Here is a 20189-nt window from a genome sequence, read left to right as displayed (position 1 = left end):
CAATACCATAGGAAACAGTTGAATTGAACGTATACCGTTGAAAAATTCTCGGGGGCTGTAAAAGTTTTGGATCAAGATTATATTTGTATTTTCGCTTCATCCATGTCTTTATGATCTTATGAAAAGGTTGGATGACAAATAAACATCACTGTGGGCCTAAAAAGGTTTCAACAGTGGAAATCATTATCCGCACTGTTTCTTGTGGTATCATCCATTTGATATTCGGATATGCTTTGATATTGGGCACCACTTGTCAGTATAGAAAACTCTTGTATACCTGTTAAAGCCTATGACATGACGCATGTAATGACATATATTTCGAAATATTCAATATCGATCGGTTGCTTGAGTAGGAAGAAGTTAATAGAAATGAATTAAACAAATGCAATCCTCGGACCAAACAAGACAACACCCACGTTTCAAATCGCTATAAATTCCAATCCCAACTCCCAAACACCCCACAATACAAACCACATTACAAACACTCGGGACTTTTTCTCTGTTTTCAGATCAAATGGCTGAGAGTGTCGTTCTCTTGGGCTTATGGGTCAGCCCTTTTGTGATCAGGGTCCGTATAGCATTGGCTGAGAAGGGCGTGGAATTCGAATACAAGGAACAGGATCTTTCCAGCAAGAGCACTCTCCTCCTTCAATCCAACCCCATCCATAAGAAGGTCCCTGTCCTGATCCACAACGAAAGGCCCATCTGCGAATCGCTCATCATCGTCCAATACATCGATGAGGTATGGACGGACGGATCCTCATTGCTGCCCAAAGATCCATACCAAAGGGCCAATGCCAGGTTCTGGGCTGACTACATAGACAAGAAGGTGAGCTTACGTATATTAACTGAAAATTCAGGTTACATAATACACATTTTTGGAGCTGTGTGGCCTTTTATACACTGAACTTCAGTGTATATACTGTTTATACACGACATCAAGTCCATCAACCAGGTGGGCCTGGGCCAGGCAATGTCTATCCAAGCCCAATCTGCAAAGCAAAACTTAGGTCCGAGCCTGACTAAGAGCTAATGATGCCCACCTGGAGCTTGAGCTGGACGGAGCGCAACAAATATCCAGGTTGATCATTAGGTGGGCCCCTCCTTTCATGGCCCATGGACCAAAAATCAAAGCCAGTTTGTTTATAAGTTGGACTACACATTTATAAAGAAGCAAAGCATGTGAATTACATAATTACAAAAATGCCTGTAAATGGCTAAGCCAAGATGGGCTTGGGCAAAAGCAGACCAGAAGCCTAATAGGGACACTAACTCGGTAAATACCTGATTTTTCCTAACCCCCGTGGGAGAATAATATATTAGTGAGGCATATTTGCTGCTGATGCCATGTCAAACAGCCATTTACTTTAAAAGCTTAAGCCGTCAAGAGTGTGGTATATCAATGCATATCAAGGAACTTTATCACTCCAACACTTTAAAATCTTTCCTTGCCCCTCATGAATGTTTGCTACAGGGCTTTTCTAATATTCATTTTCTTTTGTTTAGATAATTGACGCCTCGTCAAGGATATGGAAAAGCAAAGGAGAGGCTAAAGAGACAGCGAAGAAGGAATTTATAGAGTACTTGAAATTGTTAGAAGGAGAGCTTGGAGACAAACCATATTTCGGAGGCGATACCTTTGGGTTTGTTGATGTTGCCTTCAGTGCCTTTTGTTGTTGGTTTTACAGCCTTGAGATTGAGGGGAATTTCAAAATGAAGGAGGAATGCCCAAAGCTGATGGACTGGGTGAAGAGGTGCATGGAGAGGGAGAGTGTGTCTAAGGCTCTTCCAGACCAACACAAGATCTATGACTTCCTAGGGAACTTGAAGAAGAGGCTTGGGTTAGAGTAGGGCTCAAGAAAGATTAAAATAAAAGGGAATAATTATATTAGATGGGATTGGAAAAATGGATGTGTTTGTTCTTATGTTCGTTTTGCTTTCATGTTAATTTTCAAAGTCCACTGGTTGGAAATTAAATTAGAAAACAATGGATCTAAGAGCATTTCTTGCATGATGGAGTATTTATTGCAAATGAATTACTTTGAGCATTTGGTAAGTCTTTCATTTTATTTTTTTTTCTTTTTTTGAGAATTTGAATTTGCCCTAAATTCATCGATTTATAGAGGTATTTATTTGAAAAATCCACAAAGTTGGCAAAGGGGAAATTTAAAATTAGTGAATTTCACACATCCCTACCCCAAATAGGCCCTTGATAGAAAAGAATCCAGTTCTCTGTTGCCAAATTTTTGCTGCTTGTTTGTTGTTGGTTTATTTTTATATATGTGGTTCTCTTGTCTACTCATGTGCACTGTAGCACATGTCAACATATATGAGATCCACTATATGTTCTTAACATATCTACTGTTTATGGTGGGATATTTGTAATTTATGCCATGAACATATTACACATTTAATTCACACACTGAATTGGACTCCACATGCCCACCTAAATGGTATTGGCTTTACAATTTAAAAAATAATAATCATAATAATAATAATACTTTGCTTAAAAGGTGTAGAATCTCTGTTAAAGTGCATAAATTAGTTTGAGATGGCTAGTGAACAAAACGCGGTGGAGAGATAAATTAAGTATAATGGCAATACTAGTCGAATGGACAGGACATTCTATTCAATGCAACTATGATAATTTCGAAATGCAGCCCCCCACCAAAATTGCGGGTTAAGAATCATATGAGCCGGATGCAATTCGTCCAATTTGATGAATGCTTCCGATTTGATGAAGACACGTTTGAACAAGTCACTCCTAACTCCGGCAAGTTGGCCCAATTCAACCTCGACTCAACTTTGGACTCAGAACAAGTTGGTTTTAGTCAGTTAATTCTTTTGAGCATGACCAAAATTGGCAAAAAAATAATAATAATAAAGAAAGAAAGATAAAAATTAACTAATAACGAATAAGAAAAAGGTTAATGTGTTATTACTATAATCAAAGCTCTCACTATCTTTATTACATACAATAACATTAAAACAAAATAAACACAACAAAAAACAGAAAAAAGGCATCTCTATTTCAAATGCTCTCTCACTCTCCCTCCTTTTCTTTTAATCTCTTTTTATCCCTACTCTACCCCAAGCCTCTTCTTCAAGGACCCTAGTCATAGACCTTATGTGGGTCCGGAAGAGCTTTAGAAACACTCTAGCTCTCCATGCACCTCTTCACCCACTCTAACAGCTTCAGGCATTCATTCTCCATTTTGAAATTCCCCCGTTTCATAGACATGGAACCAACAAGCAAAGGGAATGAGCATAACATCAACGAACCCAAAGGTCTCACCCCTGAAATATGGTTTTTCTCTAGGCTCTCCTTCCACCAATTTCAAACACTATGAATTCCTTCTTTGCTGCCTCTCTAGCTTCCCGTGAAATATGGTTTATCTCAAACATTTTATTTTAAACTATTCCATGTGAAAGAGTCCTAATGGATGGTAAGGATCATTCAAGGTATGAAATTTCAGGCCGTGTGCCATCCGCAATGGATCATCTATACTATTTGAATGATTTGAAATGTTCATGTAGACCATCTTTATGGTGAATGAGTCACCATCACTGTGTAGTTGATTGTTAGCTATTGCTGTGATCATGTCCAAGCAAATTAGGACGTGATAAACCATCCATGTCGAACATGATTAGTGTAGTTGATCAATCAAGTGGGCCTTTCAAGTCTAGCCATTAAGAGCTCAAGAAGAAAAGACCTTTTCATATCAGCTTCAAAGGTAGCTTTCACTGAGTACACTTATTTTACAAGTTATCCTTACTGGTCCAGCAATTTGGAATTGAGCTAATAACCATGAAAGAACTTTAAAATAAATTTTTAAAAAAAAATGGAATTGAGCTAGCCGGCGACCACGGGATGGTTGTAAGCACCACCCTCGTTGTAGTTGTTGGTCAGGTCGGATGGTGCATGGTAAGTCGTGTTGATGTCCTAGTTATAGGTGGGACACACATGCCCGATCAAAAACCTTAATTTCTCAAATATCTTACCTCACCCATCAGATTTCGACCACTACCAATGTTTATTTATTTATTTACTACCCATTTCGATGGCCATCAATTGAAGGGCCAGGAACACTCATTCAATGTGTTTTTTTGGGCTAAAACTCGTGTTGTGCTCTAACCTTCTCACATAGGCAAGGCAAATTTCTTGCTTAATAAAAATTCATTATCGACGGTGACGGGAACGTTCTTAATTAATGGACCCAAGCTTGGATAGGCTATAGGGTGAAATTTTGGCTGTTGAGCGATTCCCAGAATTTGATGGAGAGTAATTGCTTCTTGGAAAGTCATCCTCAACTAGTTTCTTGTAGGTCCCAATTGGGTTTGGTTCAGATCATCCAATTGGTGCCACTTTTGTTTTGACTTATGACTCATCCATGGTGAGGCCCATTTATTGCGGGTTTCCATTCAATGACCACATGACAAACATAGGGTAGAGATTGAGTGGGCCTTTAACTTTGTCTTCTTTTGAATATTTGGTAGAACATGGATGAAAATTAGCTGTAACATGGCTACCCAAATTTTTTCTTTTTTAAATGCATTTCATAGAACAATGAACACATAAAATATACAATTGACCTTGATTCTTTAAATTGTGTGGCTCTTTGTGGATTTGACATATTTTGGAAAATTACAACCACAAGTGGATAGTGGTGGATATCATCACCATCATCAAAGCTTTATTCTAATTAACTGGGGTCAACTACACAAATCCTTTATAAGGTCCATGACTTCAATTAAACCATAGTTAGCGTCTTTTTTACAACTTCAGTCTATATTGTTTTGGACATATGTCTGATGTGAGGCCCACATAAAATACTTTGAAAGTTACTCGGTTGAATGTACTCGATCAAATCTCATCACCTGTCGGTCAATCAAATCCTGCCAGATCGCCTCCCCATTCCTACTTGTAGAAGCCGGTGATACCTAATCCACATCTGCACAGTTTTGAGCCTGTGTTATACATGATTAGACGATCTAAGCCTGCTTTACTTCATCTTAACATACTTATTGGTGTTACACTTAAATTTATTTATTTTTTATTTTTATTTTTTATATTTTATTTTTACACATGCACACGTACCCCCACACACTCACACCTTAGTGGAATTTCACCACCTATGGGTACTCAAACCCTTGACCAGGTGTTGAAAGTACTCCTAAGAATCTACCACCTGAGCAAGAGTATGGACCCGTTTTGCACCTAAATTCTCTTAAATGCATTCAAGGAAAATTTTATATATATATATATATATATATATATATATATATATATATATATATATATATATATATATATGTATCATAATCCTGATTGAACTCCACCCTCCAAATTATAGGCCCACTGCGGACAGATTTAAATCCAATGGCACAACTAATCCGGTTTGATCCAAATCATTGATATAAGAAGGCCCATCTTGTAAAAGTCTTACATCTTTTTTTACGAACGCTTCAAATGAACTGCCATCCATGATCAACAAAGCAGTAGCTTACACAAGCAGACATGACATGAACGTTGTGGCAAGAAATTAGATGTTTGTGAAACCATGCACGCATGTTCCATACTTGAAATCTCTACAACCCTTCCTTTTTGGTCCCTAAAATCTATAAGAACCCTTGTGGGCCTCAATATTTCACATGAAAAGAAGTGAAGACTGTAGTTGAAAGGAGCAGTTGAAGTGAAAAGGATCTCCACCTTACACGTGTCCACCCTGTTTCCTGAATTGCAAAAGACAAAGTTACAGCTTTTTATTTGGTAGATATGTTTGTCAGAACTGAAACAATTTTCTGATTGGGGGTAGAGGAATCAGAGGGAAGAACTGTCGAAGATATCAAAATCGTCTGCCACGTGGCAAGTACCCATTTTCTGTGCACTCACAGCCAGGAAAATCCATTGTCTTGGGAGCTATCGAAAGATGAAAAATACAAGGACTGGCTATTGAGCCACATGTGTACCATGTAGCCCACGTCAATTGTGCATCTGATCCGCCCCGTCCATCGTGTTCCCCCCCTCATCCTCACCATAGGAACTAAAACTCAGGCTGGTGCAAAACTTAGGTGGACCATAGCTCAGAGAAGTGTGGCCCACTTAGATTTTTGAATGGCCTGATTTTTTGTGTGGCCCTCCATCCTAATGGAGCACGTCTGATGAATGGCTTAGATGGTATGTACAATACACGGTAGGCCCTACATAAAGTTGGGAAGGTTTTATTGGGCGGGTGTCACCTCCCAACCGTTCCTTATGGGTGGCCCAACTTTCACGTTCCTGCTGATTCTTGGGTCAATGGCCAAGATCGAAGGTCCCATTTAACGGACTGGACGGATGAAATGCATAGGTGAGGTGGCCCCCACAGTAATTTGTGGTGGTACTGGTACCATATGAAAGTACGTCCTTAACCCAAGGTTGGTTACTTACGAGGACTACATTGAGAACAAAAGATGCCAGTGATGAATCATACATGCTGTGGACTCTAGCCAATGGCTAGTGGTCGGTGCTCTCTGGGCCCCTACATGATGTATGTGTCTAATCCATGCCGTCCATCCATTTTTCCAGGTAATATTAGGGTAGGACCCGAAACTGAGGTCAAATTCTCAAGTGGACCACACAGTGTTGATTGAACTGTCACCATCAAAACCTTCTTGAGGCTAAAAATTTTTTGGATCAAGCTGATATTTGTTTTTTTTAACCTTCATCCAGGTCTGTATGACCTAATCTACTGGTTGGATGTCAAATAAACATTACAGTGGGCCCTAAGAGGTTTTTAACGGTAGATATTCAATCACTACTGTTTTCCCATGGTGTGGTCCGCCTGAGATTTTGACCTTCCTTATTTATGGGATAAAGTATGAAAATGATGTGTAAAAATGGATGGAGGGTGTGGATAAAACACATAGATCATGGTGGGGCCCACAGAGCAGCGACCACTAGCCACCTGGCTAGTGGCAGCGTCCATGATCGTGACCAACACCATCTGTAGATGAATACAAACAAATTTCTCAACGGCTCCCATTCAACTTAAAGAATCAAAGGTCAGGATCTACGCGCGAGAATACAGAGGGTTCAAATCACAGGACCATCTTGACTATTTGGGGCACATGTGTACCAATGTGACACGTAGAGGAGATCTAGTCCATTACCTAATAACAGACGGCACAAGAGGGTCCACTCATCAAGTGGGCCGACATTTCTAATTAACACATGATGGCCCACCTTACAGGTGTATGTACGGACATACTTTGGGCAAGATTTCGTTCAGAGTGCCCCAACTGATGAACGAATCAAACGTCACACACACATGTCCCATATTCTCACGTACGTGTTGCGAATCACATCTTCAATCTCTTCCAACGAGAACCACCCAACCAGTGTAAGACAAACATGCATAGCTTGATCTGATCTGCTAAGCCCACATGCGTGTGCGTGTTAGCTAAGGTGACACGCCACCACTGCCAAGAGCTGAAATATCAGCCACATATTAGGTGGGCCTCACCGCGTGGATGTTACTTTAAAAAGATAAAAGGTGATCCATTCAGTAGGGTGTGTCATGATCATGTTAAAAGGAAGTTGACAGGTTAGAAGAACTATGGCTGATTTTTTCCATATCTCAAGATTTTTTTGCACTGGCTAGTGTATTGACTTGACTCTTGGAAAGGAAATCTAAATTGTGGTATCTTTGTGATGGATGACTTGGATACTGCATGCAGCTGATTTGTATGTGCACATGGAATCACCCAAAATTATATATATATATATATATATATATATATATATATATATATATATATATATATATATATTTGTGTGTGTGTGTGTAAAGTCATTTGATTCTTTAAATTTTAGTCCGGCATTTTGCACTATTGCTTGGTCCTAGTTGAATGAATGAACAAACGGTTTAATAATATGTCATTTACTGTGACTTCTAAAAGGAGTTGGAATGTTGTTAACATTTGATGAATGAACGGAAACATTGGTAAAACCATACTCACAAAAAGCACTTGGGTGCAAGTAAATTTGTGCTTTTATATGTTCTAGGCATGTCTTCACATGATTTTAGATAATATAGCTCACCTAAATTCCTTATATGGCTGATTTTTAAGATATCCCATGACCTAAAAGAACCCATCAAATGCCTGGTGTTGATGTTTTGAGACACATCATGATAGGGGCCTACACAGCTGGACCTCATGAGAATATATATATATACATATTCCTCTTGTGGGATGAATATAAGGTTATTTGATTCTTCCAATTCAATTGGTCATTTCATTTTCCACCATTGCTGGTTATAGTTGTATGAATGAATGAACAGTTTGATAATATATAAGTCAATTCATGTGACTTGTAAAAGGATTGGGAATGTTGTTAACATTTGATAAATGCATGGGAACATTAGTAAAACCATACACACAAAAAGCAGTTGGGTGCAAGCATATTTGTGTTATCCAAGCTACACACAATGCAACAGCTTTTGCACATTTTTTTCCCCTGCAATTAGTTCACATAGAGCGAGCTACACTCTAGAAACAGAAAATATTGCTCCTGTGTACGTACGATGCAGCGCTGCATACATGTCGTGCCCTCTGAAGAAAAATAATCTTTCTTTCTACTTTTACTTAAGGGGAGCTAGTCATCTTTCCTACCAAAGTGTCACAAACATCAGGGCCATCCACTCATTAGGTGGGCCAAACCTATATATACAATCAAAACATTGGTCATCCATTGATTTTGACTGTGTGGTGTAGCCTGAGCAGATCATCACCCTGATTTTTGTACCAGATGATCTTGATGATTACATGGCTTAGCTGTGCTACACAAGTGATGCCGCAGGAAAAGATTGGACTGCATGCTAAGTTAGCATAATACCGGTTGTAGGCGTACAGCTTGTGTTTAAGAACTCTAATTCAAATTAAATAACAAAAATGGTTAGTAAAGGAGAAAAGTCGTCGATAGTTTCATGGCCAAGATGGAACAGAAAAGGCAATGGCAGAAGTGATCCGGACTGTCGGACTGCGTATCTTGCAATCCAGAATGAGTTATCGGACGTAAAAATATATAATTTTGGGTAGAACGAGCTACTTTAGCCACCTAACCTAGCAACGCAAGGCTGCGCAAGCCAGATTTGTGAAATACCACCAGATCAACAGTAATTTCCTTATTTAAAGGGTTGTGAAGTTGTTTATCTCCATGAGGAATACGGTGCTCAACCTTATGCCACATAAAAAGGAAAACAAAAAGATAAAAAGAAAAAGAAAAAAAATTAAAATAATAATAATAATAATAAAAGATAGAAAAAAGATCTGCAAACCAATAATCACATCCACAACTTTTGTTTAATGGATTATTAAAGCTAATCAAATCATTTAAAGATAACAAAGTTTCCTGGAATATCTTAAACTTTTAGGTGCATTGGAGGACAAGCCACATCCCATATCCCCGGATGAGCTCTTGACCTTTCATCTACTCAGTTGCTCACATACGTGTGCACCAGTGCGAGATCCAAGCCGCTCAGTAGGTGGGCTCCACCGTGTAAATTAGGCACCCAGTGGAATGCACATGCATGCACCGTACGTCCGTCTCAGTTGTATGAGTTAGGCCCGCTTGATGAGCTGACCTGGCTGATTTTTGGACCAAGGCACACGTGTCTACCATGTGGGGTCAGACGGATTAGTGACTTGGGTCTCCTACACGTGTACATTCACACGTGCGGGTGGCATGTCTCGAGAGATTGTATGGTCGCATGAAAGTCAGGTGCTAAACTCGACTTATAAAAATAAAAAATAAAAAGGCAAATTCATTCTTTCATTTTTCCTCATGAAAGTTGGTGCTAATCTCGATAAAAGAACATTCCTTTCATTCCCTTGCTATGGGGTCCACCATACGGACGGTGTAGAGCCTTTAGACACTATACATGTTCTACTCTACTTTCTATAGAATACCAAAACAAGGTATTTCATCCAGTCCTAGTTGCACTGGCACACTTCGACAGTTCAATCCATTGATCCAGACTGTTCATTAGGTTCATCACATACTTCATGGGCCACCAACAAACATAACCCTATTCTGACAAATATTAGCCATTTGATCAATGGACTTTAATATGGATGGTCAAGATTCTTTACAAAAACTAGGTCCAATCAACCATTTGATGCATTTATTTTCTAAGGCCCATCATGGATTTTGTATGATTCCAAAGTATCACTCTTGTTAGGTAATCATAACCGTCCATCCATGTCTCGAAAAAGTGACGGCTACACAAAATAAGGCCAAATCTACGATTATTGAACCATCCAATCAGTGAGATTTTTTTAATGGGCCTCATGAAATGTGTTTCAGACTTAATAGACGGTCAAGATCGATCGATTAGACTTTTTGAAGTGGACAATTGCAATTAGGAGGACTAGAGCGTCTTTTTTTCTCTTTCATATTGCATGGTTTTCATTTCTTTCTCTCATCTGTTGAAGCCTAATCTCTCTGTTAACTCTCTTAATAAACTCTTCCACTCTCCTGTTCAGCTCTTCATCCGACATGGCCGAAAGATCTCTTCCGTTCGATCTCGGCTGGCTTCCATCCCCTGTCTTTGACCGACGAAGGGTCTTCTTGTGATATCTGAAAGCTTTCTCCGACTTGTTGCGACGGTACTTCTCTCCGTTCATTTTCTCCTTCTCTTTAAAATCTTCGCTGAGGCAAGACGTAGAGTCTGGCGACTCTGTGTTGCAATACGTATAAGAATACGTATTTCTGGGGGTGTTGTATTTCAAGTACTCGGTATAGATGTCGGGTTTGGAGGGAGAGGAGGAGTTGGAGTCGGCAGCTACAATGAAGAAGATGATGGAATTGGAGAGGAAGAACCAGAAGGTGGGGTCTTTGAAGGAGAGATAGAGGAGAGAGAAGGAAAGGAAAGAAAAGGAGATGAGGAAGAAGAAGAAAGAAGAAGTGGAGATGGAGATTGAGATTGGGTATCTCATTTTCGTAGGTGGTTTGGTGGTGTTGGAGATGGAAGTGGTTTTGTGCTTGTGTTGAGATAGAGCTTCTGCCATTTGGGAGGAGTGAGAGAGGGGGGGTGGTGTTTAGGTCTCTGTTTTATGTTTTAGAGAGAGAGAGAGAGAGAGAGAGAGAGAGAGTGGCTCAGCTTTGGAGGGAACAGGAAAGAGAGAGGAGCTTTATAGGAGGAGGAATCATAAGATCCTCGGCCCGAAGATTTGCACTGTACACTCGAGTTTCCAGTTCTGACAAGTAGGGCCATGTTTAGTTAATCCGATCCATTCATTTGTTTTTATACCTTCCTTTGATGGACTATTTTTCAATATTATCTTACACGCACGGGTTCATCCACCCATTTTATATTTTATTTTAGTTGAATGTGGACGGCTGTTTTTCTCTTTTTCCAATGTCTATTTGTAGGGGCCCAATTCAAAGGTCATGATCATTCCATCAAGGAATTTTTTAGTAAATAGTACAATCATATATGTTCAAGGACACCAATGGTATAGATCAACGAACCATGGGCCCACTTGTTAAAACTAATAAACCGAGTATACTGTGGACCACTCAAATGGACGGAGTTGAGGAGTAGAGAGGCTAATAATTGAAGCATATGTTACAAAATGATCTTGAATTTTAGTGATATTACTATAACAACCATCACAACCTAACTTTTTTTCACCTCTTCATTGTATGATGATGGGCGGTTCGTCGATTAGTGACCGAGGTCGGTGATCTGATGGCCACACTAATCTAATATCTACCATCATTTTGGTTTAATCATAAATGTGGAGTCTTGCTTTGTTCTATTCTGTCATTTTGCATTGTACCATGGAAAGATTAGGACCGTCTTTTGAAACACGTGTGGAACATGGTCCATCCATTACCAGGCGCATAAGATCAACGGTTCAAATCACCAAAATGTGAACCAGTAAAAGCACAAAAATATTGTAAGATCATTAGCACTGGATTATTTATTGTGGGGCTTGAGTCTATTGAACTGGCTATGGTTTGATGATACGTACGGGTTGTTTCTTTGATGGGCCACATCGTGGATTGACCATGCCACAAAAATCTCCAAAATTGAGAAATCCCAGCCTACTTTTTTCCTTCTCCTTAACATAGTCGGTGCCTCGATAAAGGAAGATAATCACCACCTGTTTTACACGATTAACTCTTAGAATCCAAGTAAAGAGAGTATCTCTAAACCATCAATAAAAGTTTATATTTATTAAAATAAAAAAGTGCTCTTTTCTTTTTTTAATCTTTTTTTTTTGTTAGCTTGTTAGTACACCTCACTGATAGTTCACACATCTCTCTTACCTCTGCTTGGTGGCCTTATATAAGCAAAAGAAGTCCTAAGCTCTTAATTCAACTTAAATTTTAAAAAACTTTACCAAAACACTAAAACTTACTAGAAGTATTTACCAAAACAGTAAAAATTACTAAAAGTATTAAAAGTATATATGCCTAGGCTTATTCAACCTTATAAGTAACTTTTATTAATCAAAACAAACACTCTCAACCATAACAAACTTTAGATAAGCTACTTATAGCATAAGTAGCTTATCTTGATTTCTACTTGTTGGAATATTTGGTTGAATTAAATAGACTATTAAAAATCGAGAACAAAAAAAAAGGAAAATAAATTTTGAGAAAAAAGAACTTATTGAATTGAGTCGAGGCGTGACTGAGTCACTCGGCTTGAAATCGAATTTGCTCCCCTTGGACAGCGTCCCAAGTGCAACAGGTTTCCAGAGCAATCGACCTCCAGGATACAACGACTATGACCCGGTCCCAGCGGTGCACTCACAGTACACGGGCTCGAACCACTTGCAGTTTAATCCGAAAGTGCTGAGTTGACTCAGCGATGAACTTAGTAAAATTTTTAAAATTGTATCAGAGAGAGTTTTATAAGAGAGATAATAATTTCGTATATTAAAACTGGAATCGGTAGTCTTTATATAGACTCTGAAGTGGTGCATAAGCACCCTTTACAAAAGGTTAGGTCCGTTGGGTTTAAACCCAACAGGTGCGACCAACCGAAAGGGACGCATCTCTCTGGTTTAAAACGAAAAAGAGCAAGTACGAGTATACTCCCGCACATACAGTCCTGCGAGTACCCATACACACACCCATGCGAGTACACACACACACCGCACCCGCACCCGCACCCACGCCGGCACCCGCGCCCACGCCCACCCCGTCCCATCCCGTGGCGTCGCGCACGCGCACATGGACACGGACACGGACACGGACTCGGACTCAGCTCGGCTCGGCTTGGCACGGCACGGCATGGCTCGGCTCGGCTCGGGGCGAGCGCGCGTGTGTGATCAATGGCATATATTAGAACTATTGGCATAGCCCCTCCCCCCCAAAGGACCAAATTCACATGCCCCCTGAAAGGGGATCAAGCCCTAGGCAAAAAGACTATCTTATATACAAGATAGTTTACTATGTCAAATTCGATGTGAGATAAAACCCATAACTCAAAAGTACTACAACTTTTCAAAATTAGAGGAAAATTACCGAAAATTTAAAAATTCAATTTTTAATACTATTTTAAAACAAAATATAACAATCCCCCACATGTTTTAAAATAAAATCCTTTCAGATTAAAGCGTAAAAGTTGTGCAATGGTGTCGGTGTCACCATAGACTTGAACCGACATTAGAGTAAGCAAGACAGGTCTACAGGAATCAGGTGACACCATAGTCTTGAACCTAAATCCTTTTAATGTAGATCGCAAGTATATGCCACTCACACAACTCTTCCTCTGCAAGTGATTCTGCGGTTCGGTGCGTTTCGGCTATACATCATTACCTCGATTTCATGAGTGCTCTAGAGAATTCGCCTAGATTCTCATAGGAAGCGGCCTCCACCTCCACACCCATATAAGTGAATTCCATCAAGTGTATGCAGCAACTGTATACACCACCAAAAATATGGCTATGGATTCATTAAGAGTTCTAACAACTCATCCTTCTGCGTTGCTACTCGCACTGTACACCATAGAAGGGGCTCATACAACTCAGTGCAATCGTCTACCTCGTGTCGTGTTATTTACCCATTGAACCTATCTCATGGGATCTCCACTTGTATAGGTTGGGTTGCCGACACTGGCAGCTCATATATTAGGCTCAGCCCCATTCCCTTCGATGTATCATTGACTAACCTTTTAGATAGTCCTTTAGTCAGAGGATCTGCTAGATTCTTTTCTGACCTCACAAAGTCAATAGATATGACTCCATCACGCAACATATGTTTCACTATGTTGTGTCTGAGTCTAATATGTCTGCTCTTTCCATTATATATTTTACTCTTTGCTTTCGCTATAGCTGCTTGACAGTCACAATGAATAGATACGGCTGATACAAGCTTTGGCCACAATGGTATATTAGCTAAGAGATTTCTAAGTCACTCGGCTTCTGTTCCAGTCTTTTCTAAGGCAATAAACTCGGATTCCATAGTAGACCAAGCGATACATGTCTGCTTGGTAGACTTCCAAGAGACTGCTCCTCCACCTAAAGTGAAGACATATCCACTCGTGGATTTTGTCTCATCTGAATCACTAATCCAGTTAGCATCATTGTATCCTTCTAATACAGCAGGAAAATCATTATAATGTAAACTATAGGCCATATTGCCTTTTAAGTATCTCAAAATCCTAGACAAGGTATTCCAATGCTCTTTCCAGGGTTATGTGTATATCTACTTAGCCTTCCTACTGCAAAAGCTATGTCTGGTCTAGTGCTGTTTGTTAGATACATGAGATTACCAATTATTCTGGAATACTCCAATTAAGACACACTATTTTCTGTATTCTTCATGAGAGTCACACTATAATCATAAGGAGTACTGACAGGTAAACAGTCAAAATAGTTAAACTTTCTCAATATCTTCTCAATGTAATGAGATTGAGATAATATAATAACACCATTTTTTCTGGTTACTTCAATACCCAAGATTACACTAGCCTCTCCTAAGTCTTTCATGTCAAACTTAGATGACAAGAATTTCTTAGTTGTATTAACTAATTTAATATTAGTTCCAAAAATAAGCATGTCATCAACATAAAGGCATATAATAACATATTCATTTTCATAAATTTTACTATATACACATCTATCTATATCATTTATATGATAACCACTTGATTTTAAAACACCATCAAATTTTTCATGTTATTGTTTAGGAGCCTGTTTTAAACCATATAATAATTTAATTAGTCTACATACTTTATTTTCTTTTCCTGATATCTTATAACTCCCAGGTTGTTCCATATATATTTCTTCTTCTAAGTATCCATTTAAGAAAGTTGTCTTAACGTCAATCTGGTGTACCACCAGTTTATATATGGAAGTTATCGCTATTAAGACCCTGATAGTTGTAATTCTAGTTATAGGAGAGTATGTATCAAAGTAATCTATTCTTTCTTTTTGTTTAAAGTCTTTTGTTACCAACCTAGCCTTAAAATTATCAATAGTCTCATCTGATTTTAGTTTCTTTCTAAACACCCATTTACAACCTATTGATTTATTTTCAGGTGGTAGGTTTATAATTTTCCAAGTGTTATTAGATATAATAGATTCTAACTCATCATTTATTGCTTCCTTCCAAAAGGTTGCATCTTAAGAGTTAATTGCTTCTATATAGGTTGTAGGATCATCTTCTACTAAGAAAGTGAAAAAACCATCTCCTAGATTAGTTTCTCTTCTAACCCTAGTACTTTTTCTTAGTTGTATTTCTTCTACTACTTTCTCGTAAGCATTTTTACTAGTAGACGCAATATCTAATTCCTTGACTTCCTCTATTTCTATAGATTTAGATTTCATAGGGAATACGTTCTCAAAGAACTCTACATCCCTAGCTTCTATAATTGTATTAGGATCTAGAATATTATCCTTAGTTTTTAAAACTAAAACCTATAGGCCGCACTGTTTTGTGCGTAACGTATAAATACACAGTCAGTCGTTTTAAGACCTAACTTTCTTTTCTTAGTTTCAGGTAATCCTACTTTAGCAAAACACCCCCACACTTTAATATATTTGTAACTAGGAATATGATTCTTCCAAAGTTCATATGGTGTTTGTTCAGAAGATTTAGAAGGAATCATATTTAGAATACTATTTTAATACTATTTTAAAACAAAATATAACACTACTTAATTAGTAGAAAAGTATGTTTGGTAAATAATATATTTATTATTCAAAAAGAAAAAAAAAATCATGTTTAATTTCCAACATCATAAGTACTTATCCCTCGAGTCTGTTTGGTCCTTCTCACTTAAAATATATAAAAAGGTAACTTGCTAAAATTATAATTTGACGATATACTTAAATTTAACCTTTAAAACGATTGAAGTTTTTGAATCCATTGTGAGGTGTACCACTCATTAATAACTTTTCAAGGATTGAATTTTGTGAACTTTCAAACATAATTCATAAAAATAGTAATTTTTTACTTAAATTTTAACATTAACTTTTAAAATGATTGAATTTTACAAAATCATTTAAAGGTATAGAGCTGACCAGTGGTGTATGCACAAAATGAATAAATGATCACAAAGTTATCACCATCAGATGTTACAGTGCATGTTTAGCCATTTTTATCCAATCACAACTCCTCCGGCCTGAATTCATACAATCCTATGCTCCATTTAATCATCCTTTAAATATCCTACATCACTTCCATTTAATGTGGACCGTTGTTTGCATTTTTATCTTCTCAACCATCAACTTCGACTTCCAGTTTTTTTATTGGCATCCCCCGTACGGACACATTGTAACAATCAACCCTAGCTTGTAGTTAATCTAGTGATAAAAGAATGGAGCAAATACGTACGTCCTGGTACAGGTAGATCATGGCCCATCAACCAACTGTTAGATGGCCCACTTGTCAGAATTGAAAGTCCGAAGTATACTATTGAAAGGTCGAGGACATTTTAATTCATTACGTTACGTACACAGATTCACGTATCAGAAGGTGGGTCCCATCTGTGGGCCCATTTCAACAGCCCCATTTGTAAACAGCCACTCCTTTTGCTTAATAATTCAAGGGTTGTGATGGACTTCTCGTTCCTTCCAACCTGAGATATATTCACGCATGCTTCCTTAACTTGTCATTGTTCGCTTTTGAGATATCATTTGAAATTTGTAGAGGTTTTCTATGTTCCACGATACACGCCTCCGTGGAGCCATGCCCGTACTTAAGCAGGAACACGTGCCGTGTTCAAGATCTGAGCTTTCTATCTGGTTGGAAATATTGCTAAGATTTTCTACCATGAAAATGATGCAGTTTCACTCCTCAGGTGAGCCACAATGTAGAAAGTAAACTCATGGTTCAAACAATTCTTCATCGACCGTCTATCTGTTTTGATGCTATGGCTAACCTGGGCTGTTTTTTAAGGCAACAAGGTCTAAACAATGTGGCCCACTTGATGGAAAGATCTGATCCCCTGCAAGTGCTCCACAATGGCGCATGCCCCAGCATGAAGATGGGCAGGGCTCTCACACGCGTGTGGTTATAGCAAACCTAGTTGTTTGAATATTTTTAAGGCAAAGCATAGGAAGAATGTAAAACTTATGTGGCATGAGTGCCTTTGCACACATGCATTTGGTGGCCATTTGGCTCACTAAACTATAACTATCATTGTTTTTGGTTTTTATCAATGTAAAGCTCTAATCCGTGAGTAAGCTTTGGGGTTTCGTGATAAGATCACGATTCTATAGAGATATTATTAGAGTGAGTATTTGTTATGTATGTGCTTTGCCCCTACTCGACTTGTATTTTCTAGGGCTTGATTCACTTCCATCTTAAAGATTTTCTTATCTTATAAAAAAAAAGGTGGGGGAGAATCTCTCCACACTTTGTATCTTCTCAAAACAAAATGGTATTAGAGCAGGGCTCTTCAAACCTTAGGTCTCTCTTGTTGGGTTTCAAAATATATATATATATATATATATATATATATATATATATATATATATATATATATATATATATATATATATATATATATATATATATATATGGGCCGGTGAAAATGGACTCACCAAGAGCGATCAACATGAGAGAGAACACATAGCAAGTAACTTGGCGCCAACAACCGAGCATGACCCGTACAAGCAGCACGACGACCTTACCACTTGCGGAGGGCCTAACTATGGTCGACTTCTTGCTATCAAGACCAATGATCTATAGTAATTAAGGATCGACCCGACGTCGAAGGAAGGCTCAACCACATATATATCCTTTTAGATGTATATTGATTGGTGATGAAAAAAGATTGTAGAGTTCCAGTGTGCTGGCTAATGTGCAACAAATCTAGGTTCATAAGCATTGGGTCCAGTGTAAATCAAAACCGTAGCTTTGATACTATATTAGGATTATAGCCTACATTTGAGAGAAATTATAGTTGTATATCATTGATGATAAGAATCACAAAAATACACGGAAGATGTGTTAGATTTGTAGGCAATCTCAACAATAACGTACAGATTTCGTCAATTCCACATAATGTTGGTGTCACGGATAGATGAAATATGTGTTAAGAATACAGGATATCCTCATGATGTCTGCATCTTATACTCTAACATGTACTTCAAAGTTTAAAAAGGTATACGTGCCAACCTTGCAAGTGTGTGGGATATCTAAACCGTGGATTAGATTAGATTGCCCCACTATACGAATGACTCAGCACACAATAACAGGCACCATGATGATTAGGCAGGCCAGACTTGCATGAAAAGCAATGAACGGGTTAAATGAGACTTGTGTTGGGACCGCCGCTACCACACTCTTATTTTCTTTTCCTTTTTAATGTGTGATCTTGCGTGTCATACTATAATGTTGTTGATGTTGTCCGTCCATTTTATGTAAATACAACCATAGGATTTTGTTACTTATTCAGCCGATGTTCAATCCAGACTCTTGGATTTTAATCCAATTGCATGTTTGTTCCTTCGATTTTCATTGGGGCTGTTTAATTTTACTTCTAATACATTAGATCCAACTGTTGAAAGTTAACAAACAGATTTTAAAAAAAAAAAACAGAGAGAGAGAGAAGAAGAAGTTGCTACATCCATATCCAACGTCCAGGTGTGGACCTGATCAAAGGAACCGTCTCTATCCATGACCTTGTCTGTAGCACGTGTGCTGCGTCTCAACCTGACCACACCACTGGAAACAGTGGGACAATGATGTCCACCGTTGAAACCTTCCTAAAGCCCACGATAATATTAATTTGTCATCTAACCTCTTCCTAAGGTCGCACAAATATACACACGGATCCATAGCTTAGGTGGTAGACGGAGTGAAAGATACCTCGTATCAACACTTTTTTTTTTCTGTTGGCTGGTTAGTACACCCACTACCAGATCACACTTCACTGTTAGCCACCCCCACTAGGGAATCAATGTCAAGACATCGGCGTTGAAACGAGGTATCTTTCACTCAGTCTACCACTTGAGCTATGCATTTGGGTGTGTCCTCGTTTCAACACTTGAGGTCTTGGTATGGATCCCCATCAAGGGTGGCTAACGCTGAAAGGAAAACTGACAGTGGGGTGTACTAACAAGCTAACCGAAGAAAAAAATAAATAAATAGATAAAAGATCACACAAATATAGGAGAAGGGAAATTAAAACGATCAACTTATCTAAAACTTTTATGACCCCAGTAAGCTTTATGTTATGAGATCAAAAATGAGGTATATCCCAATCTCAATCTCAAGTGGACCACACTATAGGAAATAGTGTTGAATAAACATTGGCCATTAAAAACTTTTTGGGGGCCATAAAAGTTTTGGATCAAGCTGATCTTTGTTTTTTCCCTTCATCTGGGTCTGTATGACCTAATCAACAGATTGGATGTCAAATAAACATTACAGTGGGCCTTAGGAGGATTTTAATGATGGATATCCAATCACTATTGTTTTCCTGTGGTGTGGTTAGAGATTTATATCCCTTTCATTTTTGGGATAAAGCCCTAAAATGATATGTAAAAATAGATGAACTGAATGGATGAAACACATACATCATGGTGGGGCCCACAGAGAACCGACCATCAGCCATCGGGCTGGTGGCAAGGGGGTAAGCCAATCCGGCTTCGGTGGATCCCCGGATGCACCGAGGTGGGTGAGATCCCTGACCATGGGGCCCACATTGATGAATATACCTTATATCCATGCCGTC

At 38.6% G+C, this 20189-nt stretch overlaps 1 protein-coding gene across 1 annotated transcript; it reads left to right on the top strand.

Annotated features, from left to right (window-relative positions):
• The first annotated feature begins 391 nt into the window (after positions 1-391).
• On the top strand, positions 392-2048 carry LOC131220710 (probable glutathione S-transferase parC). Its single transcript, XM_058215508.1, has 2 exons — positions 392-829; positions 1507-2048. The coding sequence occupies exons 1-2, from the start codon at positions 515-517 to the stop codon at positions 1849-1851; spliced, it is 660 nt and encodes a 219-aa protein (XP_058071491.1). The 5' UTR covers positions 392-514; the 3' UTR covers positions 1852-2048.
• The last annotated feature ends 18141 nt before the right edge of the window (positions 2049-20189 follow it).

Source organism: Magnolia sinica, chromosome 12 (genome assembly GCF_029962835.1).
Source record: "Magnolia sinica isolate HGM2019 chromosome 12, MsV1, whole genome shotgun sequence".
NCBI lineage: Eukaryota > Viridiplantae > Streptophyta > Magnoliopsida > Magnoliales > Magnoliaceae > Magnolia > Magnolia sinica.
The sequence above is the reverse complement of the archived record's forward strand: the minus strand, read 5'-3'. Positions and strand labels throughout refer to the sequence as shown.

Bases quoted from the DNA above. Each gene is read 5' to 3' on its own strand.
- LOC131220710 (XM_058215508.1), top strand. From the start codon at position 515: ATGGCTGAGAGTGTCGTTCTCTTGGGCTTATGGGTCAGCCCTTTTGTG. The intron at 830-1,506 runs GTGAGCTTACGT...TCTTTTGTTTAG, and splicing joins CTGACTACATAGACAAGAAG to ATAATTGACGCCTCGTCAAG.